The 27,300-nt window shown below is 41.2% G+C and overlaps 2 protein-coding genes across 5 annotated transcripts in view; one reads left to right on the top strand and one right to left on the bottom strand.

The window, feature by feature from the left end:
* Positions 1-17,303, bottom strand: part of spata5 (spermatogenesis associated 5) — a 97,400-nt gene extending 80,097 nt beyond the window's left edge. Inside the window, exons 1-10 of the mRNA XM_018703023.1 lie at positions 16,885-17,303; positions 15,929-16,053; positions 15,619-15,776; positions 14,914-14,972; positions 14,012-14,668; positions 13,736-13,865; positions 13,495-13,551; positions 12,937-13,060; positions 11,513-11,614; positions 11,123-11,276 (exon numbers count right to left, since the gene is read on the bottom strand). Of these exons, the coding sequence (XP_018558539.1) occupies positions 11,123-11,276; positions 11,513-11,614; positions 12,937-13,060; positions 13,495-13,551; positions 13,736-13,865; positions 14,012-14,668; positions 14,914-14,972; positions 15,619-15,776; positions 15,929-16,053; positions 16,885-17,059 (1,741 nt within the window). The 5' untranslated portion in view covers positions 17,060-17,303. The remainder of the gene's footprint in view (positions 1-11,122; positions 11,277-11,512; positions 11,615-12,936; positions 13,061-13,494; positions 13,552-13,735; positions 13,866-14,011; positions 14,669-14,913; positions 14,973-15,618; positions 15,777-15,928; positions 16,054-16,884) is intronic.
* Positions 17,304-17,344: 41 nt separating this feature from the next.
* On the top strand, positions 17,345-27,192 carry nudt6 (nudix (nucleoside diphosphate linked moiety X)-type motif 6). 4 transcript variants are annotated; one of them, XM_018703027.2, is made up of 5 exons: positions 17,345-18,217; positions 19,148-19,351; positions 23,449-23,504; positions 26,196-26,250; positions 26,623-27,192. In XM_018703027.2, exons 1-5 carry the CDS (start codon positions 17,965-17,967, stop codon positions 27,003-27,005), a joined length of 951 nt encoding a protein of 316 aa, XP_018558543.1. In that variant the 5' UTR covers positions 17,345-17,964; the 3' UTR covers positions 27,006-27,192. The 4 variants fall into 4 exon arrangements, with proteins under 4 accessions (XP_018558543.1, XP_018558545.1, XP_018558544.1 ...); XM_018703029.2 differs by lacking the exon at positions 17,345-18,217 and adding an exon at positions 21,118-21,250 and having other exon boundaries at positions 19,226-19,351; XM_018703028.2 differs by lacking the exons at positions 17,345-18,217; positions 19,148-19,351 and adding exons at positions 20,201-20,353; positions 21,118-21,250.
* The last annotated feature ends 108 nt before the right edge of the window (positions 27,193-27,300 follow it).

The raw sequence follows: 27,300 nt of genomic DNA, 5'->3' as shown, positions 1-27,300 counted from the left end.
GGGCTTGCATTATTTTGGAGAGAGGAGAGTAGGCCAAAGGGAAGAGAAGTATAATTGAAGTGCTTAGGGTATGAATACCCTCAGTCTCAGAGACTTCTGCATTTGAACAAAAAGAAGACAGCAAAACAAACACTGACGTGTCAATATCAAGAATGGGCCTTTGTTGAGCCTTGCAAAAGACTGCACTGCAGATTGATCTGGAGGAGACAAAGTCTGGGCACAAACTGCTCTGCAATAAAGTGAGGTGATGAATGAGAACAGACATACACTACAACACACACTTCTGAAGCTGAGGGCACAAAAAGATTTCATTTATACACAAGAAAGGTCATTAAACATGCATGCCCTTACTGCTACTGCTTACTGCACGATAATAAGAGATGTAAAGTGTGAGGACTGAGAGCTGGTATACTTGTAAGGCTCAGATGGACATTAAACTCTCCAGGTTGAATCATCGGATACAAAAGATGAGCTGTTGCATTAGGAAATATTTGGTTTGAAGATAAAAAGTCAAAGATACGAAACCTGTGTATATTAAAACATGTGGAAAAAATTAAACTACGATACATCTAATCACTGATAACGACTTGTACAAACATTCAACATGATGTTCATACATCTGTTTGCTTTTGTAATCTGGGTCAGTTTTGAGTGAATTCAGCAGCTGTCGTGCAGTGTTTTGTTATTCCAAAGACACAGCGTTCTGAATTTACTGCAGCTCTGGTGCGTCCAGCTCTTCTCCATAGCGTGGGTGACAACAAGACTGGTCCACACACTGGTAGGAAGAGAGCAGCCCATGGCCCAAATCTGGTATTTGTCCCCACAATGAAAGCTGAACTTTAATGAAATAAAACACTCAAATAAAATGTATACAACATACAGTAGATGCCTGCCTCACCACAGCAACTGGAAAACTGTGTTGCCCCCCCATTAAAAATTCTGAAAAGAAATGGCCCTTGGTTGACCACTAATTGTTGACCACTGCTTATTTCTAAGAAACAGTGTTGAGATCCTTCGAAGTGATGCCTAGGGAGGATGTTCTTTCAGATCTATATTTTTATTCAGCCAAAACAGCTAAATCTGCTGATCATCACAGAAGTCTGCAAACACTGTTGAGAGTATCAGTCAAGTGCACAAAGAATCTTTTTTTGTGTTTTTCTGTTTGTAATTTCCGCTACTCTACATTACTGAATAATGTCTGCAGGTACTGTAGGTCTGGTTGCAATATTGCCTGCAATCATTACTAAATAGGCTGGGAGGAATGTGTGAGAGAGGAAAAAAATGGAGCTATGACAATGCAGAAAATGCCATGTGTACATCAGCTTGCATCCAGCTGTGCAGATTTAACCCCTGCAGGTGGGAGGACAGGTCTTGTCTGAGTGAATTACATGCTAAATGTGGGCAATAATTAGTAGTTACAAAACCAGCCCACAACCACGTTTCCAAGCCCAGAGTTGGGTAACAGTATATCAGACACACAACCATTCCCGATGCACATGTGCACACATCACACAGACGCACACACATAAACTCTTGGCTTCCTCTTCTGAGCTGTGTCTGGGCGGGAGTTGGGGTGGCGAGGGCTGGAGGGGAACGGACGTGGTCCAGGGCTGGGGGCCAGGGAGCAGACGAGAGGGGATTTACGATCAGACAAGACTGCATCCTGTTTATATTTTCCAGGACCCGTCCGACCAGGCAAGGGACGGACAGACAGACAGAGAGGAAAAGAAGAAGAGGAGAAGGAGAAACACAATTAATGCAAGCAGGTTCGTCTTCCGTGAGCACGCCAAGCTGAGGTCAATGTGTTCCCCAGTCCCGGTCCCGGCTCCCCGGTGTATGATGTCTTTCTTTCGCTCTTTCACTCTCTTTCCCCGTCCACCCACCCTCCTCCTTGCTCTTGATCCCCAGAGGTCCCAACATCCCATCATTCCACCTGGCTGCCGCTTCAGCTCTTCATCTGCATTAATGCTTCAGACCGGCGCTGCTTAGACTGCACAAAAACATCTGGTCCGAGTGGAAGGGACGAGGCAAGACAGGACAGGATGTGGAAGGAAGCTGGGGTGAGGAGGGAGATGAGGAGCACCAGCCACAACACCATATGCACTAACCCCAAACCATCAGCTGCCTGCCCTGTGAAGGTGGAGGCCTCGGCCTCCTTCACTGCTGAGAATACGATGGAAGAGGGAGGAGAAAAACTGCTGTTTCTTGTTTTAAGAAATAAAAGACACTTTGTGAAGCCGAAGAAGAGTGTGGATTTTTTTCTGTTTTTAAACTTAATATTATCATTATTATTATGGATACATTATGCTTATCCATTATCAAGATTTCCAAAAACTGAGCAGAAACAACAAAAAACAATCATAATATTTACACTGTATCACATGGAAAATATCATTTTAGTCAAGTAGTTTCTAAATGTTTTTGAAAATCAAAATGGAAGTCCTAAATTTTAGAACCAGAAAAAGGTTTTGCATGTGTAGGTCTTCTGCAAGGTTGAGATATGATGCTTTATTACAGTAAAGCATTCATCGTCTTTGGCTGTTAGACAATAATTTAATGCAATAAGCATAGACAGACGGCTCTTGTCAATAACAAGGCTGCATACAAGCCCTGCAGAGTGAAAAATGCAGCTGACAAATGTTTAATAAATGTTTCACCAAGAATCATCTGAATCTGTCTGGAGTGAATCTAGCATTTTGCCAGCAGTAATGAAAAGCTTCGCAGAGAAACGGCCTGACCAGAGGGGAAATGGGGTTCATAAGCCGCAGAACTCTGAGTCCAGCCTGGACACCCGGAGGGCAGCGGAAACTTGATTCAACGATGTGACTATAACATTTTGCCTTAGGGATTCTCTCTCTCCTGACTGCTCTTGGCTGACTCCGAGCACACATTTGGTTTAGTTATGAAAACATCCGATGGGAAGGGAGGAGGAAAAAAAAAAAAGAAGCAACACAACACAATTTAATCTGAACCTTATGTGGACTCATTTTCCTCTTTCTTTCTCTCTTTTTTTGCACTCCCTCTTTCCAGAATACTTCAAATTCACCAGAGATCTAGTGGGAATTGAGAGAAAAAGGGGCCCCCTAAATGTACAAGAATGCACATTTGCAAAACATCACACTAGGGCCCAAACAAGGTATGGAAGAGAGGGAAGAACTCATTTCACAGAGTTGAAGCTGACCAGGGAGAAGGAAGGAGATCGCTTATTTGTGGTTTTTCAAAAGGGATGGTTTTAATTATGTGGGTCTAAAACAGACCTTCCCCCAAATCAAGGTCTTTCCTTCAGGGGTCATCACTGCTGACCCTCACACCAAACTGGCTGTGTCTACTAAAGAATCAAACCCCGAAATACAAAACATTTTACTCAAAGATAGTTCAACATACAATAAGACCACAAGTAACTTCAAGACAAGAATCCTTATATTCTTTAAGGCTTTGATGTGGCCAACATTGAGTTTCAACAAGCGTCTATGAATCACCTTCTATTACTGACCAGGGTTGGTTGAAAGGCATTGACTGGGAACTGTGTGTTTGTGTCCCACAACAGTGTACAGTTACCGCTATATGCCAGAACTCTAAGCACCTATAATTACCCACTGAGCCACTATTTATTGGTAACAAAGTCAATCTTTCTAATGTATACTCCTCAACATACAAGTAGGAACATCAGCACAGTGTTGCGATCCAATACAACAGCCCTGCAAGACTACGGATACCCTAAACCATTCTTCAGGATCGGGACAATGACCGATCCCTGTATTTTTTGATGGATTTGAACTGGTAACTCTTCAAGAACACCCAACTAGATCAATTCACTGGGAGAGGAATGAACTCTAGAGAAGACTGCAGCCAACAATTTCAGGCTTATCACAGATACTCTGGTATAAGCATGCATGTCAGCAGAGAAGTAATAAGAAATACAGTATAGAATGCCAAAGATATGTTTACAGTAGTTAAGAAACACTGTTGGTTTAGCCACTATTTTTAAAAATGCATATATTTGTTGAATATGCGTTTATGTCAAATTTCAAATTCAAATTTTTACTCCTTCATGGTGGGCCTGAAAATCCAGTATCAGTCAGGCTAGAATCAACGCTAAGCTTCTGCTTTCCATGGGTATACAAAGCATTACAGGACACTGCACTGTATTATGTGCATTGTGCAGTTGTATCATGCAACTGAATAAATGTGTTACATTCATGCAACTGCAAGTAAACCTCAACTTCCAGTGAGGAGGGGGAAAAAATGAGGCGGGAAGTGTACTGAGGTTGAGACTTCAAAAGGTAAAACTCACAGAGCTCCACTGTCAAGAGACAGCAGTTCATCACCCACACAGTCCAGGAAGGTGTGTCAAAAGAAGTCCATCTGCACCTTCACATTTCAGCAGGGAAGAATCAGGTCTGTGTTTGTTGGATTGCATTGCGCTGAGCACCCCTGAGCTCGAGCCACAGCTCTCCAGCGACGCTGTCCTCAGACGAATTGTGAAATACTTTGGGCATTACACCATTACAAAACCACAGGAACGTTTTCATTACTCGCCGGGGCTTCCGGAACACTCTTTGCACCTGTATTTACAATACCCAACATCTGTTCCCGGAGCTGAAACACCGCAATAATATGTGCTCTTAAAGTGCGCGCACACAAACACACAGAGATGACAAAGACAAATACATGTGCTCACACACTCCAAACATGCGGAAAATGTGTGCAGGCACACACACACAGAACAGAACAGAACAGAACACACACACACACACACACACACACACACACAGCTGTCACTGGGTAAAGGTAAGTGCCGGGGTTAAGGAGTACAAGCAGCACATTTCCGGATTTTATAAACAGAGGCCTCAAATAAACTTCACATGCTGATCCGACTGATATTTATGTGACCCTTCCTGAAATTCCTGAAGTGTCTTTAAAAGGACAGATGAGTTGGGAAAAGCGCTTTATAAGGCAAGGCTGCCACTGTAAACATCAGCGAACATTTAGCACTGTTTGGTCCATTTAGTCTTCCATAGCACAATTTATGTCAAACACACAAAACACAGCTCATTTTTGACGCCATTTTTCCTCCTCGTTTCTACACAGTGGAGTAACCTCTAGTGCTTGTTTCCTGCATCTGTCGGCCAAGGAGATCAATAGTTTGGGTTAAAAACACTTGAGTACTAAGTATTTAGGTTTGGGGGATTTTCACTAAGCATGTTAGCCAAATCACTTTGCACATTTACCAAGTAAATCATTTAGTCCGTTTAGTCTAATTTGGAGAAGTAGACGCTAAATATCGAGCCTGATCTCTTTCAGTCAAATAACAACCAAAAAGCTTTCAGCCGACACAGTGCAGAGTTGTGTGTTTATTATTCTACATAATCAATTTTACTGGCTCTTTTTGTTCCAGTGGGCTTCCCCTGTTTAGAGAGGCTTGTAAACAGTGTGTCCGGATGTGGCACAAACCAAACAAGCACGCACCAGTGTACATTCTCGTACAAACCTGTGCACTCACACACACAATTTGCGCTGTTTAGACTGTGGAAATGAGTCATCTGCTCGCACCAGGATCAGTTGAACGCTAAAAGGACGACAGAGAGACGCCCAGAGTCTGCAAGGCTCCACGAAACCACATGATAGCTTCCAATACCACACAAAACACCTAGAGGGATTCATTATGAAAAGCTGTTTTGTATAATCCATGCCGAGCTGGGAAGAGGGTCAATGCAACTTTTGGAGAAATAAGATCAGAGTAAATCAGCGCCTATGTGGTTAGATTGGAGGAAACCTTTTCAGGAATCTTGCGCAAAAACATAAATACAACACCCTCTGTTGGCTGTCTCTTTATTGTTTGAATCGGCACATCACCTAATTTGCCCATTATATATAAAAAATGCCATGCATTTTTCCTTCGCTCTTATCCTTTTAATCATCTCATGACCCCTCAGATTTATCTTGAAACCTTCTTTCTTATTAAATTACTGTGTTTTTGCACTAGGATTTCCTTGATTGTAGAGAGCTTGGTTTATTGTACAGATAAGTTGAAAAGAAAAGTCTATAAAGATATGAGGGGCAAAGGTTCTGTGTGGTGTTTATAAAAGCAACAAAGCCAAAGTGTTGGGTCCTTCTCCAGCTCTTATGCTGATTTAGAGTCCTTTATATCCTCAATGTGAAATATTAAAAAAATACTAAAATATCAAACTGTTTTGTGCATCATCTTTTTTATCTAGAATCTAAATCATATGTGGAGCCACGGTGCTGTAGTCTGGCACCTAAGCAATAAAATATGGGACTTACATTGGCTCTGTCTATGTCAGCCCATCCAGTAACAGTGTTTGTGCTGACACACGTCTGACATCAAGCCCGGTCAGAATGACGTGACAAAGAGCTACATCAGATACAACAGAAACACTGTCAGGTAAATGTTTATAAATAGAGTTGCTGGCGTACAGGCTGTACATTTTTCTGCTGTGACTAACACAGTCCAGTAGATCGCCTTGGTGTGTGCGTAAATCTGTCAACCTGCAAGAAACTCTGATGAAAGCCATGTCCACTTCAGACACAGTGGAGTGAGTGTGATTGAAGGTCAGTATCCACAACTGCACAGAGACTGAAGGAGGGATAGAGTTGCTAAAATCCTGCCTCAAAAGTTAGAAAAATTGTAACAGAAAAAAAAGCCAGCACAATTAGTTCAGCAACCAGCTTTGATCCATTTTTACTTTGCTGTTAGAATTTAAATCAGTGCATCTGAACAGTGCTCAGTCTAAATGCCCTCCCTGCTGACATTTCACTCACTGCTGGCAGCTGAGCTTGGCTGTATGCCTCTTCCGCAATATAACATTTGCCCACTAGAGGTCATCATTTAGGGTTACTACAGTTCAGTGTTGGACTGACCTTTCCTCCGGCAGCAGTGAACAATGAGGGAGTAACAAAGGAAGGTAATTATGTACTTTTGCTAAAGCTGTGTCAAATTTTCAGATATTTCTTTTTTTTTTCCACTGCAAATGATATTTTCTACTCAAACTATACCATCATCAAACAATTTAGATTCAGATAACAACAACAGCTATGCAAAATTGGATTCTTTTTTTTTTTTTTTTTTTTTTAGAGATTTTCCTCAAATCTTGTGAAATACTGCCAATTTAAACCACTTCAGAGCAGTGAAAACAATCAAAATGAAGCAATATGACCGGGGAACATTATGTTTTGGTTCAACTGCTCATAACTCAATGATATGAGCAATGTGTGACAAGCAACCGCAAACAGACATCCGTCTACTGTTTAAGGATCACAAGCCAAAAAGCTTAGAAACCACTGATCTAGAGGAAGCTAACAGCACAAGCACAGTTGCTGGCATAGTCATAGTCGGCAAGTTCCTGACTTCTCTGTTAAAAACATGTTACATTGAGATTTTGAATACCTATAAATAATTTGTCATTTTATAATGAGCTGTTAAAAAACATGAGAATTAAATTGAAGCACATCCTTCCATACAGGACACAAACTCTCACTGAAATGACAATTAATTGCATAAATAATGCAATTAATAAAAATAAACAATATTTACAAGCACACAGGTTAACAGCAGCAGATGCTGGAAAGCAGGGTATAGCCAGATCCCGTTCATAGCTGACAAACACCAAAGTACATTCATTTAAAAAACAATAGCTTAAGGAATATACCTGTTGTGACACTTTAGGAGGTTAAACATCTGCACTGATGGAAGCAAATTAAACAGCATGGCTCTGACCTGCAGATCTACAATGGACAACAAACCCTGACTTTAATCAGGGTTAATGACTGAATTTTCTGTCACACCATACACATACAATCTGTAACTTTATCTTGGGAAGAAGCTATTTTACGAGTAAAAGTAGACGAGTTAAGAATGGGTGTGTTATCTACAACAGTCAGGTAAACATGACAGTGCCTCCTTAATACTGAGACGCATTCCTGTTGTTTCTCTCCAGGTATAAAAATCCCTCCTTTCATTAAGGGATCATGGCGTTCAACCTGGATTCCCTCGGTCAGCGCACATGATGTAAGGCACAGATTTTCTTAATAATTTGTGTGCTCAGTGGAGGCTTAAAAGGGATTTGAGGTGACCTCAATGAAACAGACTTTAATAGATCTGGTATGAGTGCGCTCTTGCATTACATTGCATTCGAAACTGGCCGATCCGTGATCAACTGTAATTAACTGCTGATTATATAACACATCTGTCGTCAAGAAGTTGTTTCTGGGGCTCGGTACAACTCAGACTGGACAAACAAAAACTTCCCTAATGACATCAAGATTTCCATCCATTCTTACACACACACACAAACATGCTCACAAAGAAAAAAAATACACACACACACACACACACACACACACACACACAGAAAAGCCACTTGGCCTTGTCATCCTTCCCTCTGCCCTTCTCCAGAGATTAAGAACTGATTTAAATAGTCTTATTCTCTGATCTATAAGCAGGTTGGTATTGTGCTAAAGGCAGGATGTGAAACCCCCACAATGTGTGTGTCGTAAGTGTGTATGCGTGCATGCTTCTCTGCAGCTGTGCAAGGTGGGGATCGTGTGCGTGACCCTAGCGTGTTGCAGCCGTCGCAATACCGTCCCCCCATTTTTATTTTTCAGGAAGCGGTGCGTCGGAGCATACGTTCCCGCGGCAGCTCATTGTTACCTGAGCAGCAGAAGGAAACAACTGCAGTTCCTACTTGATGTGTTTTTGTGCCTCTTCGGCTTTTGTTCCATTTCAATGAAAGCAAAGGAGGAAAAAACAGATATCAACTTGTGGGTACGTGTGTGTGTTGTGTGGCTGAATGTGCCTGTTTATGTGCATTCAAGCTACATGTGGTGGTATGGAGGCCTGGTGAGGGTGGACTACCCATAATCAAACTCACACACACACAGGCAGTAACACACTGTCAACTTCTATTTACAACTTTTCATCTTTGCCTCACACCTCATATAAACAAAGGATCAAATAATTACTTGTATATCAGACACTTTAAATGTTTTAGTTAACACCTCACTCGGCAGCTTTGAGCATTTCAGTGTCTTTCAGTTCATTGTTTTGGTTTTAATGTTTTGGTTCACTCTCACAACTCTCATCAGCGTTGTTTTCAGCAAAAAATCCCCTCAAAAACCACAACATGCACTACCTGCTGACAAAGCTGAGACTCCTTATGGGTGAGCTGATCTATGAGCCAATGCTAATACATGCATTTGATATTTAATACTATGATTTTCTACTATTACATCAGAGAAAATCAAACAACACCATGGCTGCAAATTCTATCATCTCTAATTTGCTGACACATCAACTTGGTTTTTCATCCATTCAGAAATATCTGGTAAGTGGGTATATGCAATAAACTGATAGATAGAACTGCAGCAGTTTCAGTCAGTTTACAGTGCTGTGTTATGTATTGTTACAGTATTGTTACACTAATCGTAGCTGACTTCCTCAAGCCACAAATTCAACAAGTTTCTGGGGGAAAGAAAAATATTAGAACATCAAAGAGAGAATATTAACTCTCTTTTACATCCTAAACTGTTGTTCAGATGTCTCATCATCTTGTTCAGTGACATATATTTGTCATTTGTTACATATGAATGATAGCTAAAGGCAATAAATAATAATCTATATCTATCTCATAATTAATGAGATAGATATTTATAATTTGCGAAAAGCCAGACTCTTACAGCATTACATGTGGATGCCACAAGATTTGACACACTATTAATTTCCAAGCCTTTTTAGCTGCATTTGCATTCTATTTCTTCTTCAATTTGCATTTTATTTGTATTTTATTTCCAGACTGAATGAGCCTACAGACAGAAGTAAAGACAGAACAAAGCATTAAATGAATTCTGAATCTGTTAGTTCTCCTGTGGTGTTCCTGCGAGGGCCTGTGTTTGTCTAGTGATTTGGGTTTGGAGATTCTGGGGGAAGTGAGCAGAGTCAAACGGGGTTGGGGAGGTTGTTGTCTCCCTCCGGGGCGTGAGGAGGTTTCTCAGAAAACACTGCCAGTCACGTCTGGCCCTCTGCGGACAGTAAATCACGCTTCTCGCTGGAGTGCTTCCGCACAGCAGCCCCAGCTCCCTCCTCAGCTGGAAATGCAATACGCCACGTACCCCAGGCCCTGGGACCACCCAGGAGGCATATGGGGTCACACACACACACACACACACTAACACAGAAAAGCAAACGTGCATGTGCTCGTACAATCACACACACACCCCCATAATCAAGCACATGCAGATACACACATATATAAGCCATAAGTGTTTGTCCTGGGGATGTGAGGTGGATTGGTTTGTGGCGGTAGGGGTGAGGGGGCAGAGGAATTTTACAACAAGAGGTGGTTTCGGTGGTTTCTCTCACTGGGATCTAAATACCACAGAAACTCCCAGCTTCCTCTTTGGCATATATCAAAGGACGGTTGACCCTCTGTGTTTAAAGGGGCTGCAGGCATGTCAGACTCCAAGAAAACATCTAAAAATAATTGTTAAAAACTAATTTAGGAAGAAATAAGTCACTAGGAATTGTGGTTTGGGCAAAATAATTCAGGCAGAGGTGGGGTCAAGACAAAGAGGGGGAAATAATACGAGGCCTAAAATGCTAATGCTCAACAACAAACTGTTATTCGTATGCCATTTGTTTGTTGGTTGGATGCCTGAGCCCTTGAGGCAAACCAAACTACTAAAAGATGGTGAGTGAGCATTTTTCGGCTAACTGCCATATGCAACTTTATTTTGGTTTCCCAAATGATGCCGGTTTCGGGAAGTGCAAAGCTGTTTCACAACTGCTCTGGGTAGCTGTGGATGTTTTTCTTGGGTTCAGTAGCATTTTTATGATACAGATTTCATGACTTATCACAATCTATAGACATGTTTCTATAGTAACAATATCTGTCACAGTCTAGTAAACTGAAATGAAATCCATTACTAAAGACATTATGTATTTAGAGACCTTGTTGCTGTTCCTTCACAGGATTCACAAGGCTGTAATGATCGCATGGTACCTACCCTCACCATCCAAAACATCCTGGATATCATCAGGTTCCTACAACTAGGACACATGTAACATTTTGACTTTCTATGTGACAGTAGGACAGTGTTTACTTGCCTGCTTCTTTGCAAACAGCTGCAAGGTCTGCTCCTACATATCCATGGGCGGCATCCGCCAGCTGCGTCATCTCCTCGGTGGTGGCGCTGCATGGCACCGAACTCAGCTGCTTCTGCAAAATATCTGCACGCTCTGCCGCACCAGGAACTCCCACCTGCCAAAATGAAATCAACAGAGCGACAAATCAACAGAATGGTTTATTTACACGTCGAGCGACTGTAGCGGAACAGAAAATGTCCTTCTTTCGACACCTGAGTTACATATTTTTTTAAATGAAAGCTAGTGGGTTATAAAAGGAGAGTAACCTGCAGCCTATCTCCTGCAGGACAGTCTCTCTAAGTATTTGGCCATTTACCACCCATTCCTGCTATAGTGTGTGGTAGTACACACCTCCAGCTCCTTGTCAAAGCGCCCTGGTCGGCGCAGGGCGACGTCGAGGGCGTGGGGCCGGTTTGTGGCTCCCAGGACCAGCAGCTGACCTGAGTGACTCTCCTGGAAGGAAACAGAACAGAGATCAGTTTAGTCCTGGTAACTGTAGTTTGATGTATTTTGTGTTATTATGCTGCTTTTATAGACACATGTTGACAGATTACCACACTGTGAATATATGTCAATATTTGAATGGTGCTAAAGGTTCTCCAGGCAACCCAATGACCTTACTAGTCTGTTTATTCTTTAATGGTAACTGTTGAGCTTGAGTTGTTTGTCCACGCACACAGCTGTGACAGCTCAGTGTAAAAATAACAGATGAGTGATACAGACTGGTAAATGTCAAACTACTAGTGCCAAATCTGCTGTGCTGGCTAAGATATACACTAGGAATCACATGCAAATTGTTGATGTTGAGTCATCAACATCAAAATTTCCAGGCACTAAGTAAAACAGCCTTGTACTCACTGTAACTTCACGACCACACATCTGTGACTCTATCCCACTGTTTTTCAGTACTTCATATGTTTAAGAGGTTTGGTTATTTTTCAAAGCCTCAGAGGATTTTTGACCTGGGTCTGATGTTAAACGTGGGGTGGTCTGCCTGCAAGATGAGAAATCTTTTTTCCACCTTTCAGGCAGAATTGAAACACAAATAAATTACAGTGCAAGTAAGAATGCTGAGGAGCAGGAAGTGCTTTCTCCACATTCCACAAACCAATCAGCGCCGACGACCTTGAATCCTCCGGTCTGGAAAACAGACAGGAGCACGGAACAGGCAGGGAGCTGGTGTGTCTGTGTAATATCACCGATCCAAACGAGGGCTCACTGCCTGGGGACATGGAGTTGTACTTTGCTGATAAAGTTATGGCGAATTGGCAGGCCATGGCAACCTAAAGTGATTTCTTTCCCAGGCTCCCACTGGGCGTGAGTGTGGGGGAGATCATCTTTTTTCTCATCAGGCACTCAAAGAGGGTTCGGTGGACAAACGACACCCCAGAGATACAACCCACGGTGTCTGAAGGGCGTCCAGCATGCAGAGATGGTTTCTGCATGACAATCTGCATTTCCAATGAGGACATTTCCTGACAGAGCTACGTTCTGCTGCAGAAAACCATATTCTTAAGTCATGTGTATGCTGAACAAGCAGCTGTTGGTCAATGTAACACAGTCCTTCTTGCAATAATCACTCTGATGCAAAAAACACTGTTGGCCAATGGAGTAAAGCAAACACATATAAGTGCTTTTTTCGAGCTGTGAGCTGGCCTAGAAGGAGGACACAATGAAGTGGCCATCTTCCCTAGTATATAATTTTAACCAACCAGAGAAGATAGAGAAAGTTTTACAATAAAAAGGGTGCAGGATTCCCTTCAAAGGAAACTTACTGAACCAATCCCATCCATCAGAGTCAGGAGAGAAGCAACGACTCGTTTCTCCACCTCATTCTGTGCTCCCTCTCGCTTTGGGCACAAAGCATCCAGCTCATCAATAAAGATTATTGCAGGTTGCCTATCAAACCAAGACAAAACGTAAGAAACGCTAAACACCAACACTTTGAACAGTAATTATAAAGCATCCAAAATGACCAACAAGACCATGATGACATACCGCACACATAAGACACACAAAGGGCAGAAGGTTAAATGATAAATCAAATGTGATTAGTTCTGCTCTTTAAATGTGCTTGATGCTTGCATTTATTCACTCAGAGAGGACTTTAGTGCACTTTCTTTAATGAAAGAAAAACATTATATTTTCCAATTATATTATTCATATTTATAACAAATAAAAAAAACTGAAACTAAACACATTAAAAGACAGATGCCAACAAAGAGAAAATATTCAATATTTGGCATGTACAGAAAAAAGTCTAAGTGACATTTTGAAGGTGACAATGATGTTAATCTATGAGCATGATCAGCTGGATAAACAACAAAGTTTACCTCTGAGATGCTTCAGTGAATATCTGCCTCAGCCTCGCTTCTGTTTCACCGTAAAATCTGAAAAAAAAATGTAAAACAATACACATATGTTTAAGTGAATGAAACTACTATTCAGTTAATTCTGTGTACAGTACTAGGCACTGACATACTGTTATTTATAGAGGATAAAATCCAACTATACATTTTGTACCGGGACAGAAGAGTGATGCAAAGTTTTTCGAGCCATACAACACAATCTTACTTGCTCATGATCTCTGGGCCATTGATCACTGTCATGTGAGCTCCGACCTCATTGGCTATGGCTCGTGCAATCATAGTCTTCCCTGTGCCAGGGGGACCATACAGCAGAACTCCTCTGGGAGGTGGGATCCCTGCATTGAAAGCAGCTCATGATTAGATCTTTGAAAACAAAAAAAACCTGTAACACCTTACATCATAATGAGACCACCATGGGCATCTGCTAGCCAAGTGACACTGCTTTAATGTCTAATGTGGAATGGCAGTGTACATAACCTACCATAGTTGCAGAACAGCTCAGGGTGTTTCAGAGGGAGCTCAATGGTCTCTCTGATGACGTCCAGCTGGCTGCTGAGCCCACCAATCATGCTGTATGTGACCTTTGACCTTTTATCTTCTGTATCTGGAGCATCCTGTCCTACTCTGTCTCTGAAACTGACTTTAGTGGAGCAGGAGAGGCAGTAGAAGGTGTCAGTACTCAGTGCACCACCAGGGGGAGCTGTGGGGATTCTCCCTGTCCGCTCTGATTTGAGTGAGCTTTCCAGACTGACAGCATCCTCCGCTGACTCTGCAGGAGGATCCTGGGAATTGTAGGAGGAACTGCTGGGAGCAGGGGTTGAGGAGAGGGAAGGGAACTGGATCGGTCGCAGTGGGGTGCTGGCTGCAGGACCAGGCTCTCCAGGTGTGCCTGGTGCCCCGTCAGCATTGCTGTCATCCACTGTGAGCATGCTGAGCTGCAGGGAGAGGTCGGCTGACGTGGAGTCCAGCACAGAGTTGATCACACAGGACTCCTCAGTGTCAGGACCTAGTCCTGAGGGAGGAGCTGGTCTCTGGAGGGTGACACCGTCCTCCCCTCTTACAGCTTCGACACGGAGACTACACGACCGGCCAAAGTAGGTCAGTGAGAGGACGTTTCCTGGCAGAACGATGTTCCCAACTGGCATGAGAGAAACAAACCAGAAGACTTATTCCCGCACAGGAAATGGTTCAGTTTGTTTAGGAATAAAACAGTAAATATACAATTCAAAACCAAATCAGAGTATTCTCTTTTTTGCACAGCAGGATAGAATTAATGTACAAGTCTTGTGTAGAGGTCTATGGTGCAAGAAAACAGCACAATATAAAAAAGCAGCAACATACTGTAGATATAAAAACTCAACTTACTGTGTATGTTTGACTTACCCAAAGATCTCAAGAGGAAACTCTTGAACTCATCTGTTTCTACTGTGTCATCTTTTGACCTGAAAGAAAGTTACTGCATGTGAGCATGAACTGTACACATTTGGAATAATCTGTTTTACAGGAGTGTCCTGGCTAAAACAGCAGAACCACAAAGAAAATTAAATATAGTTTACAAAAATATAACATAGGCTTATGATGATTTGATAATGATTAAGCATCACAAACACATAGAACAAATCAAGCAAGCAACAACGACTAATACATCATCACATGTGATAAAAAAAAAGATACACAGCAGATTCAGAGATGTATTTAATGGAAAAATAAAACAGAGAATACTTGTTGAATATTGGACTGTAGTTGCCAAATATAGCCAGCAGATGGCAGCACTGACTTGAAATACAAAATAAACTGAGACCTCTGAGCGAGTTTGTGCCCTAAGGTTTTTTGAAAGGATATTAAATCATTTTTCGTGCCCCTAAGTTTCTTGTGATAACAACAAATCAGCTTGACATGTTAACAAGAAAACTTTGCCCTAACAGGATACATTGCTGTTATGAAATGACAAGAAAGTTTTGTGATATAACGAGATAAAGTAATATGTTGTTGCAATGAAAATATGATGCAAACTATAATGTGACAGTAATAGTATATAGTATAGTATAGAGTGTGAGCTTTAGCCATTGAGAATCAGATGATCTTTACCTGTTGGATAAAACCATCTCTTCAGCCTGAAGAACAGGACCTGTTATCGGCTGCAGCATCACTTCGTCCCCTGACTTTACTCTCAGGTTGGTCTGGGCATGTTTCTGAAGACCAACTTTTCCACCTGGAAAGGAGGCGACAGGCCATCCCAGACACACCTGTGAGACAGAGAAAACAGACAAATGATTATTAAAAGACTTCTGAGCTGAAAATTATTTACAGGCAGCTAAAGGTCAAGAGGCCAACATCCTGAGAACAAAAAACATCCATGAACGAATGGTTCAAGGACAGTAACTCAAAAAAAGCTTACCTCCTGCTGTCCTGTGGGACTTGTCAGTAGGACCGGTCTCCCAATGCACACACTGGCTGACTTCATTGAATTGAGGCTTACTTGGGCTAAAGTTGATCTGCAGGCTTTGGGTGTTTTGTCATCAGCTGTGAGGAAAATCAACAAATATAATGTGAAATCAGGAAGTGTTCAAAAGTCACAATTTTTCAAGTTTTTAAACAGCAGTCAGGTGATGATATAAACACTGAAACAGGACTTGTTTGCTGTAATCCTTGTCCCTTGTAAAATGTCAGATATCTATGAGTTGTCAGCAGTTTCACCAAAGACACATTTCCCCTCTATATTTCTCGGATGGTTTCATTTAAATTGCTGTTTGACAGCCAAAGAGGTAGAAATCAACCACTATTTCTCTAAAATTCAAAGATTTGAATAAAGACTGAAAAATGTATCTGAACTTTGTGTTTTTCTCTTGCCTGTCCCATTAATCGACTCATGACTAGCTGGTGACTCTTTAGAGGAGCCCAACCCCCAGGTTGGGAACCAAAAGTACTGATCCTGTGGTGAAATGTCCCCTGTGATCTGACATTATTAGGTGTTTAATTCTGATGACTGAGTATGTAAGTATTTTCTATCACTTGTTACTGGTTTTAATATAAAATTCCCTCTTTGTGTTTCCTTGCTGAGCTGCAGTGAAGAAAAAAATAACTAACAGAAGGATTTTCATTCTACAAAGACTGTCACTCTGGAAGATATCCATTTGATTTATCTGTCACTTGATGTGGATGAACATCCTCAAATATCCTCAAAGCTGAAAGCCACTTTTAGCCTCAGTCAATGATTCATCTTCAATCCAATCTGTTTGTGCACAAGAACAATGAAAAATGTGCGTCTGTGGTGGTTTGCAGGGGAAACAGCATAACAGCACCCAGCAGCATCATTTGTATATGCTCCAACTGATTGGTGTGACCAGGTCTTACCTTTCTCAATGAAGTCAATGACAGTGAATGAGCTGCTGTTCGAACTTTTGCAGCTTCCTCCGTCGATGCCAGATGTTTGCAGGCTGGAGGAGTCATTTGAGCCCTCCTTCAGTACGACTGAACTGTCCCCTTCACTTGCTTTTTTCGACTTGCCTTTGTTTTTCTTTGAAGACATTTTAATGGTGAAATTTTTCTCCACGTGAAAGGGCAAACATGTGTAAACACGGAGCAGTGGTGTAAACTTCCTGGTTACACTTTGGTCCCGCCTCCCGTTACCGTAAAACCCCGCATCTCTGACTGAACTGTTACTGAAGGTTGTATCTTTTTAAATAAATCGCATTGTAAAACATTCCTACGGCATTTTTCGAAGAGATCTGATAACAAACACACGACTATATATATATATATTTAAGTTGTTACGGTAAGTTGCCTTTAACCGGGAAAATGTAAAACTAAAAGAACATGGAACTAATCTAGCTTGCAAAGCTCCATTGAAAAATCATATCATTTTAGGTTTTCTTTGTTACCGGCAGGTAGAAACACATAATTCAATAAGACTAAAGGTATACTAGGCATTATTAAGATGCACTCTTATATTCGGTATGCATATAATACGCCAGGCGGTGCTATTTTAATGGTTTGCAGCGGTTTATTTAGACTCCATGCTAGCTTTTCTTTGCGACAGACGACATCCTGAAGAACGCGCGCCAAAGCCACAGCCAACGGTGTTAATCAGTTGTAAACGTTTATACGTAACTGGTTAAAATGTTTAATTGACAGATTTGTCAGCCGACTTTATCATTAGACCGTATTGATTATTTCTAGTTGACGTTAGCACTGCAAGTTACCGCGGTAGAATTAACTAGGTAAATTGACGGTTGTATGAATGGAGTTTCGCCACAGCGTTACAATGTATGTAGCTAGCTGTTCTGAGAGCTATTTTACCAGACCATTACGGTATTTATGCAACTTCCATGGCGGACGTTTACGTAACCGTCGTCCACTGTACTCACATGCCGGTTGGAAACTGGACAAGCTCTACCATTTAAACGGTTTTTTAAATTATTTTAACGCAGTAACATGGCTGCCCGTGGCTTTGTTTGTGGACTTTTGCCGCTGATGAGAGGAAGGTTTTGCAGCAGAACGTCTTGTCCCGCACGCTTAGCTGTCCGTGCGTTTTCGTGCACAGCAAATCGTTCCCAGTTACACAGAGTGGAGGGCACCGGTGCTTTGACTGGGAAAGTGGACCGGTTCGGTGGAGTGACAGTGAACCTGGATGACGTCGGTTTACCTGCGGACATCAGCGAAAGTTTATTCAGCAGATTACTGCAAGGTTTGTTGTTGTAAAAGTCTGCTGAGTGTGAGACAGGGGGGGGTTCCGGATAGAGAGACAATCCACGGGTCATTTCTTCTCATCAACTCATTAATCATTAACCTGCTTCAAACACTGATCACAATCTAGGACAGTGGTCTATAGTGGGTATGCATATGAGACTCCCCATATAAGGGCCACTCTGACTTATACAATAAGAAATGCAGATGTGTTTCACAGCACAGCTTTTCTCATGATTCTAGCTCACATTTTGGGTCCTTGGTGGTGAAATGAGTTTCTAAAATAGCCCTTAACATCTAAACCAGGTTTCAGTGTCTTGTGCATGCAAGTGAATGTTTGCTTGACACACAGAATCTGCCCAGAATAAATGTCATGCCTTAACATCCATAGACTCACACATAAAATATATTTTAATATCTGTAAAGTATGAATGCACAAACCAGCTGTCAACTAAAATAACAGAGGAAACAACAGTATTAAATCAGATGTCCCTATCATCATCATTTAACCACTGATTTTTACATATAAACCTGCAGTGGTGCTCCATTTAGTTCTCACATTAACAATCAAGGAGTCATCCAATGCAGATTAGCAACATTCAATGAACTACTGAGGTGCTTGTGATTTATTATTTCTACCCGGATTCTTCCAATTGTTCCAAGATTTAAAAGTATCAACCTCGCATTTGGGAAATATGTTTCCCTAACATCAAGGCCACTGCCACCAAACCGTGTCTGTTGTTTGTCATTCTCGCCTGGCTTTTGTAATATCCTGTCTTGTCTGTCCAATCTGTTGAAGCGGAAATGTATTTTCTATTTTCACTCTGTAATCTCTTGCACACATTTCTTTGTTTCTGCAGTTTACTGCCCAATGAAAGAAACTCTGTCATGAACAATACATTTTTAAACGTTAGACTCGTGCACTCCACAGATTCTTTGGTGCAGTGGAAAGCTGAGGGGAAGGTGGCAGTGTGGCTTCGAGTGCCCATCTCACTGAGTCGATGTGCCGCTGCAGCTTCTACCCACGGCTTCACCTTCCACCACGCCAGACACGACCACGCCGTCTTGGCCCTCTGGCTGGGAGAAGGGGAAAGCAGACTGCCGGGGTTTGCAACTCACCAAGTCGGAGTGGCAGGTAGAGATTTTCTAGCCTGAAGGTCATTCTTGACTTTGGAAATAGCAGTGTATTATTTTGATGCTTACTGGCTTTATCAGGACTCAACTGTTGATTATTGCTTATACATTATCACTGATGGAGCAAGCACAATAATATGATGTGCAAAGAAATGAAATGGTGCATTTCAAATCTGTCAAACATCAATTTGAAAACAACACCATGAGCCCCAGGAGACTGTGATTAATGGAGAAATTAATTGTCACATTAATGAAAATAAATTGTTAGTTGAAGCCCTGGAAACCTCTCAGTTTACTACCATATGGATATAGAGTTGGATAAATCTATGAATGATATGGAATCTACAGCATGTACTGTACTTTACTCTGTCAGAATATATATCCTTATATCATGAATCTAATGTGTATTTACACTGATTATCGCTGCTGACTGGAGGCATTTATTAAGCCTCCTCTGCACTGGATTACATTTATTTCTTATTAGAAATCAGTGCTGCAGGTTTTAGAGAACTGCTGCTCTACCAAGACTGACGTAAATGTAACAGAAACTCTTGGGGTGTTTTAGAAGATACAAATGTGCGATTCAGAAGAAATCCAGTCTGTTGCCTCTTTAAAAATCATTATTACAAAGTGATGATGAATAAAATTAAAACCATTTTGGTTAGAACATAAATGGTTTATTTTTATTTTTCTTAAAAGTTGTTTGTCTGTTGGGCTCTGATGCATTTTTCCACTCTGGCCCATTTCACTTACGTAAATGGAAATTCACTCATCAGGATGGAGAATCTGGAGAGAGAGGCAACAAAAGGAGGAGTTGCTGCTCCCTTGTGCAAAGTTTCTGACTGTCCAGCAGAGGGCAGAGTGCTGTTTACCTTTACCAAAGAGTCTATGCACTTGAAGCATGTCAGAACATGTCCAGAGCATCCTTCAGAGAGGAATGGGGTCCAGAATTTCCCTTTTTTGTTGCCAGATTATCCCCCTCAAAACAATGATGAAACTGAGGGTAGGAATCTGAAATACGCAGCTGTTTGGATACTTGTTTCCTTGTGTGTTTGCTGTTCTTGGTTCTTCAGTATTTTGACAAAGATGGTCAGGCCTGTCAAGGTCAGATAATCCTGCCAGAGATCCTAGATATAGTTTTAACCTTCTCCAAAGCATAGTTTACTTTAATCACTAATTATTGTGTTGTTGTTATAGTTTTGGCCAAAACACCATTAATTAAGCTTAACATGGTTCTCACTAACATCGTTGTAGAGATGAGAGGCACAAGTACTCTGTCAGAAGTAAATTTACAGTAGTGTTCTGTGAGACTAAGGAAAAAGGAGCTCATGAGGTTTTTAAACTGCAGTCTCACCTCATATCGAAAGCAGGTGATGATGTTGATTTTAACTGTTAAATAATAATGAGTAAATGTTAGCAGAGGTACTTCCAGATTCAGTCTGCAGGTTAAGATGTGGCACACAGCTTAAGGGTGAAAAGAATTAGAACAAAAATAGAACCGAAAGAAAACAAGAAAACAAAAGAAGTCATGTAGACTGCTTTAAATAAACACAGGAATTTGTTTTGCTGTTATTGAGAGAACCTGCTTAAAGCTTGTATCTCTGTGTCTCCATTATACTTAATTGTCAAGCTGATTCCACCAGAGCTGTTATGTTCACAGTCATTACAGTGATGGGGGTTATAACTGTAGATTTGTAGGAACACACTGTTTTTCAGTACCTCAGGCTGTAACATCTAAATAAATATTCTGTGTCCACGCAACCACAGGTTGAAACAGCTGCCCTCCACAGAGCCATGACAAGAAATCAAGTGAAGGAAATCCATTTTTGGCTGATAAACGTGCTAATGAGCATCATTATTGTGAATCACAGGAGTGTTTCATGGTTTGATGCATCACATGGTGACTCATGGAACCTTTAATAATTATGTTTTGGACTATTCACAGTCTTGAACTGACAGTATTTTATGTGTAAAAACTAACTCAGTTTCTGTGTGTCAAATTTAATGTTGTGCATTAACTAGTATGATTTTGCCAGGCAAGCTAAGGAGTAAAATCAGCGTCCTAGACTCCACAATACTGAGTGAATTAATTTTTTGTATAAAAATTTATTTAAACAAGAAACCTCTTTTTTTGTGTCCCTGAAGCCAACTGTAACCACAAATGATTAACAGCTTTTTTTATTACAAACCACAGTTCCCCTCTGATGATTGTTCCTGGGCTTTTTGTCTCATATTCCCTTTTTTCCCCCCTGCTCCTGTTGAGCACGTTGTTTCCTGGACTGAAGGCTACATAATGATAGCCTCCCTTAGCAGCAACCAGGCCTCCTCCTGTGAAGAGCCATATGGCACAGGGATCGGAGATGACATCAATTTCCACTTGGAAGTCCAAGTCAGGCCTTAAAGACGACCCATCCCTCTTTACACATCTGTGACATTCATTTAAGGAGGCCCGTCGTCTCAGCCGGTCAGACGGAGCAACCGGAAAAGAAAGTGGCCCGTTTTCCCTCCTCTGCGTCCTCCTCCTGAGCTGTCAACAGCAGCACATAGCTGCCTCTCTTAGTCACTACCTGCTGAAAAAAAAGCCCACTCAAACAGGAGAGAAAAATGTTAAATGGTGAAGTGGGATATCTACATCATTCACGAGTAGAGCTGAGTCACTCGGACTCTGTTTAGACTCAAGAAAGTAAAGAATTTAGCTTTACCCATATCCTCTTTTATTTAGCTCTCTATTTTCAGACATTGGCACACTGTCCTGTTAACTCAGTGGATGTTTGTAAAAATGATTACATTATACATACATTACATACATACATGATAAATCTGCAACATGTTTTAGTCCGTCTTTATTCACTCTATATGGTGCTGACGCTAAGGCGGCTATAATCATTTTTAATTTACCAATGAATGACATGATGTTTATCAAACCCACAGAGAATCAGCACCCAAATTTGCAGTTGCTGTCAGTTCTAAGTAGCTTCATACCATGCTATTGTTTTAGTTTTCTGGAAGGAACTTTGTTTACTCTTCTGGTTCACCCTCAGCACTCTCCTCTGCGTCCTTTCGCTTTCATTTTCAGTGAACAAACTCTATGAAGCCACTGGATGCTACAGACAGACAGAGTTAGAATTTAGCTGGCAAACATATGTTGAGCATTTAGCAGCTATATAGCCAGATATTTTGCTCAGGAATTGATGATGAGCAATGAGCAGAACCTAAAGTAGTGTGAATATTGGACAAGGGCAACTGTATGCTAACGGGATTGCCACATAGTTTACAACTTGTTTTTGCTGCCCCCAAGTGGCCAGAAAATCACTCAATACAGGTCAATACAAGGTTACGTCCTCAATAAGCTTCAAGCAAAGTGCTCGTCAGATCGTCAAGTAGCATCTTACACCCTTCGTCAAACAGTAGAATTGGAAACTTTCTGAAACAGACAAGCCAACAGTCACGCTCATTTTACACAGCAGCTAGCCAAGGGTGCGGAGGTGTGCCCAAACTGTCTGAAAGTAGGCACCAATACTCCCACATGTATAAATGCTCCAACCGCTCGCTTCTTTATGACAGCAGCAGCAGTTCAGTTGAAACAAACTGAGGACTTATTAAGTCCTCGGAGGCCACTAAAGCTTTAATGCACTTAAGGCACTTTGGATAAACTTTTAAACATCGGATAAAGTCAGTATTTTTGGCCGTCACTCTCGTGCACAGCCACTTAACTGTTCCAGAAGTGGAATACAGTTAAATTCCTGTCTTAAAAATTATGAACAAGCTCAGCAATGTTTTTGTCATTTATTTGTTAGGTTTGTCTGCAGACTGATTAATCTTCAACAACAGAGACATGTTAGAGAACATAAAGTGGACTGGGCAGCTGTTGTGCTGTCCGAGGCCTGACAGAGACTCTGCTCCAGGCTTTTTCCTCAACACTGTGCAAGTTTTATGTTGTGTCCAACCTAATAATTAACTCTGAGCCACACTGCCAATAGGTCTCCCTTTGAATTGTTCTCATAGTAACTCCTTCAGTGCAGAATGTGGATCAGATTAAAGTGCTTGCATAATATTTGAAGCAACTGTCTGATTTACTTTTTATTCCCCCCCCTCTAGGTGCAGTAGTTGATGAGTCTAACGGAAAAGTTCTTGTCGTCCAAGACCGAAACAAGGTATACGTATCACTTAATTGTTTGAACATACTGTACATTGTTATTAAATGCTCTCCATGACATTCATTTAAGATAAAATTTGGCTCTAACAGTGAGAGGTCATGACAGAACTGCTGCGTGACCTCAGAAAAATGTACAAAATCTCAAGAAAGGATGGAAATATGAAAAACCAAGCCATGAGCACAGAGCAGTGATTGTAAATAGTAGCTACAGTTAGTATATTGTCAGAACATGTTTCTGAAAAAGAAAAATTGACATGTTTTGGCTGGTAAAAACTATTTTTGGCGGGTAGCCCACCATCTCTTGCCGGGTGAGCCAGAGAGCACTGATCCTTCCATCCTCAGCGAAAACAAATGAAGCATCAGTTATGATGCTCCTGCTAAAAATGTCAATGATTAGTTTTGTTTATTTAGTGAGTTGTATGTTGCCTCTGTTGATCCAAATGTGGGTGGAAATCCTCTTGGACCTTCAGCCCCTCTCACACTTAACATAGCTCCACACAACATTGGCTGACCTCAAGCAAACACGGTGTTTACATGAGCTGAATGCACTCAAACAACTTTGTGAGTGTCTGTTTCTGTCAGCCCTCACAGAGCCTTGCTGTAGTGCTCGAGTTGTTATTAGGTTCACGTACAACAAGCCTCTTTTAAAACCTTTCCACACAGGTTTGTTTATTTTCTCAGTTGGCCTAAATGAGATTGCCACCAATTTTGTGATTGCACAACGATACAGCGAATTGGAACACAATTATGCTTTTTTAAAAATACCAGCTAACTCAAGTTGATATAAATGAGGCAATAAGTAAGTAAAATGTTGTGGTAAAGGCAGCACCTTCTGTCCTTAACACAAGTAATGTTTCCACATTATTTTAAACAATATGACCCATATAAAAGTAGCTGGGGTTTTGACTGTTGATTGAACAAAGCAGTTTCTTTGAAGATGTAATTTTGTAATTTCATCAATTAAACAATAACCAATAAAAATGAAAGACGATGAAGATAATCTCTAGTTGCAACACTGAGATGCCCAAGCGCCTGTTTGACACAATACAGCAACATGAACACATTTGCCATCATTCACTCTCAGAGAACTATAAACTGATGAAAGGCCGAACCTCCACCTCAATAACAACAGAGACTATTGGGATTCTGCAGATACCATTAGAGGCACATGGAAATAAACACATGGGGTATATTTGTAGTTTGAGTAAACCAAGTAATATTTCCCCTCAAAAAACATATATACAATATGATTCATTTCAATAATTAAAATCCTTGAAATGTGTCCAACAGTTCTCTGATTTTCAGTCTTAACTCCCATTTTTCTAAAGCTCTTAGCAGTGCCAGTAGAAACAGACAGAGGAGGGACACATGGTTACTGTAAAATCTTGATCATATGACAAATATAGTTCACACTATAACTGCTTGCTGGACTTTCATTGTACACAACATGTAACATGTGTCCCAGCCAGGAATCTGGAGAGCGTATAATGTATCTCAATGGCTTTTATCCAGAAGCAGAGGGAAACAGTTAGTGGCCTGGAAGTGTGGGGAGTGTTTTATCTCTTCCTTTCCTTCTCCTCCTCCTCCTCCTCCCCATCGAGCTGTTTACTGGAAATGGGCTTTATAACAGTCTGGCCCTTGGCAGTAGAGCGTCTCTGGCAGACCGAGCCAGTTCAGAGCTCATGAAGGGTTACGAACTTCCTGAAAAGAAACCAGGACATTATCGCTCTCACATCAGTACAAAAGACAACTGACAGATCCCTAGCGCAGTGAAGGTAATTTCCATCGGGGGAGCTGAATGATGTCATGGGTAAGAGTGTTTAATTCAATCACTGTCCAATGACATTTACACATCATTTCCCAGTAGATTTGGTGTTAACAGCTTGCGTTGCGTAGGCATGCATTCGCCAGGTCTCGGGGATTATTATTTTCACATTCAGCTCTGAAAGCTCATGTGGGGATGAGACGTTTTACTCTGGAAAAACCACACCGATTAGCCTGATCAGAGTTACACAAAATCTCTTTATTTCTTCTTCCTTCCAGCACATATTAGAAACAGCTCCAAAAAAAATATAGCATTTTGTTGACAATACATGAAAATAAATGCTGTAGTGCATTTGTGTTCCCCGTGAAGAGAGGACTTGCAAAACTAGGAAAATCTAAAGGTGAAATAGCATTTCCGAAAAACAAGCGTAGTAGCGTACAAAACTTCTTTAAGTAACTACAAAAATATATATACAACACTGACATCATAATTTAACCAGCAGCATACTGTTATTAAATATCAAGGATAAGTGGTGAAACAGTTTTGGAAGACACACACTTCACCGCATCAAACGTAAAAGTCTCCAGAGTGAGGCACTAAATATAAAATATAAAAAGAAAGGATGCTCTGATCAGAGCATTAAACATCTCTCTGTGTGTATAATTATTAGTACAGATACATAAGACAATCCCTTTGAACATATGATCTACTACTGACTTTCATTTTCTTAAAGAGGAAAAAACTACAGCCTTACTTTAAGATATTGCCACTACTGTAAAGAAACAAGTGACTTTAGACTGTTGTACTACACTAAAACTGTCATTTTCTGCAGTGTACATGTTGATATTACTCTCTAAGATACATTTACAGCAGTGCCATCTATCTCACTTGATGTTAAAGTTTAACTTTGCTCTTGAATTTCAGACAAAGAATGCTTGGAAGTTCCCCGGGGGTTTGTCTGATCCAGGAGAAAATATTGGTGAGTGTCTCATTCAGCAGAGCAAAAAACTAATACAGTACATCTAGCTAAATCCTTTCAGTTTTAGTATTATGCTCTAAGATGATACATATACATTCATTAGAACTTTACAAAACAAGGCACATAATATAGTATATGCAAAGAGTCTCTCCCAATTCACCTTTTTTAATGTTTTAAAAGCAGCTTTAATGTTATATACATGACACCCAACCCAAAGAGCAGCGTCAGTTTGTCTTTACAAAAAATATATGTATTTTCCCTTTTTCCCCCAACATCAGTCTGCAAGGTGATTCTGACAAGGGAACATAAACATATTCCTTTATTCAGGATCTTTTGAATGCCTCCACATGTATAATTTAATCTCTCTCTCAGGTGCCACTGCCGTACGTGAAGTCTTTGAGGAAACCGGTGTTCGCTCTGAGTTCAGATCTCTGCTCAGCATCCGGCAGCAGCACAACCACCCCGGCGCCTTTGGCATGTCGGACATGTACATCATCTGCCGACTCAGCCCGCTCACCTACGACATCAACTTCTGCACTCAGGAGTGCCTGCGCTGCGAATGGTTGGACCTCGCCGAGCTGGCCAAGACCAACGAGACCACGCCCATAACCTCTCGCATAGCCAGGCTCCTGCTTCGTGGCCTAGAGCGGGGCTTCGACAACATCGACCTCACCATGGAGGAGCTGCCTGCCGTTTACTCTGGGATGTTTTACCAGCTGTACCACAGGCAGCTTCCCCCAGCGCTAAAATCCTAGCAAGCCATCATCAGACTGATGAGCTTATAGTGTGTCCTGGCTAGCTATGTTGACATACGGTCTGTGTAACTCATATTTAAAGTGTATTTATGACTGGAGTTAATGATTGCAGTGTGTTTCACACACTGTCTGTTACTGTTGAAGAAATATGGTGCAATAGGCTGTGAATTAAAGCACATTCACATTGTGCTTTTTTTTACTATGCCACTGTGAAATATGCAAGACTGTAGAGTCTCATGCAGTTCATTTAACGGTTGTTGATGGCGGCCATGCTGGAAGTCCACGGCTGTTAGGC

This window comes from Lates calcarifer, linkage group LG8, assembly GCF_001640805.2.
Source record: "Lates calcarifer isolate ASB-BC8 linkage group LG8, TLL_Latcal_v3, whole genome shotgun sequence".
NCBI lineage: Eukaryota > Metazoa > Chordata > Actinopteri > Centropomidae > Lates > Lates calcarifer.
The sequence above is the reverse complement of the archived record's forward strand: the minus strand, read 5'-3'. Positions and strand labels throughout refer to the sequence as shown.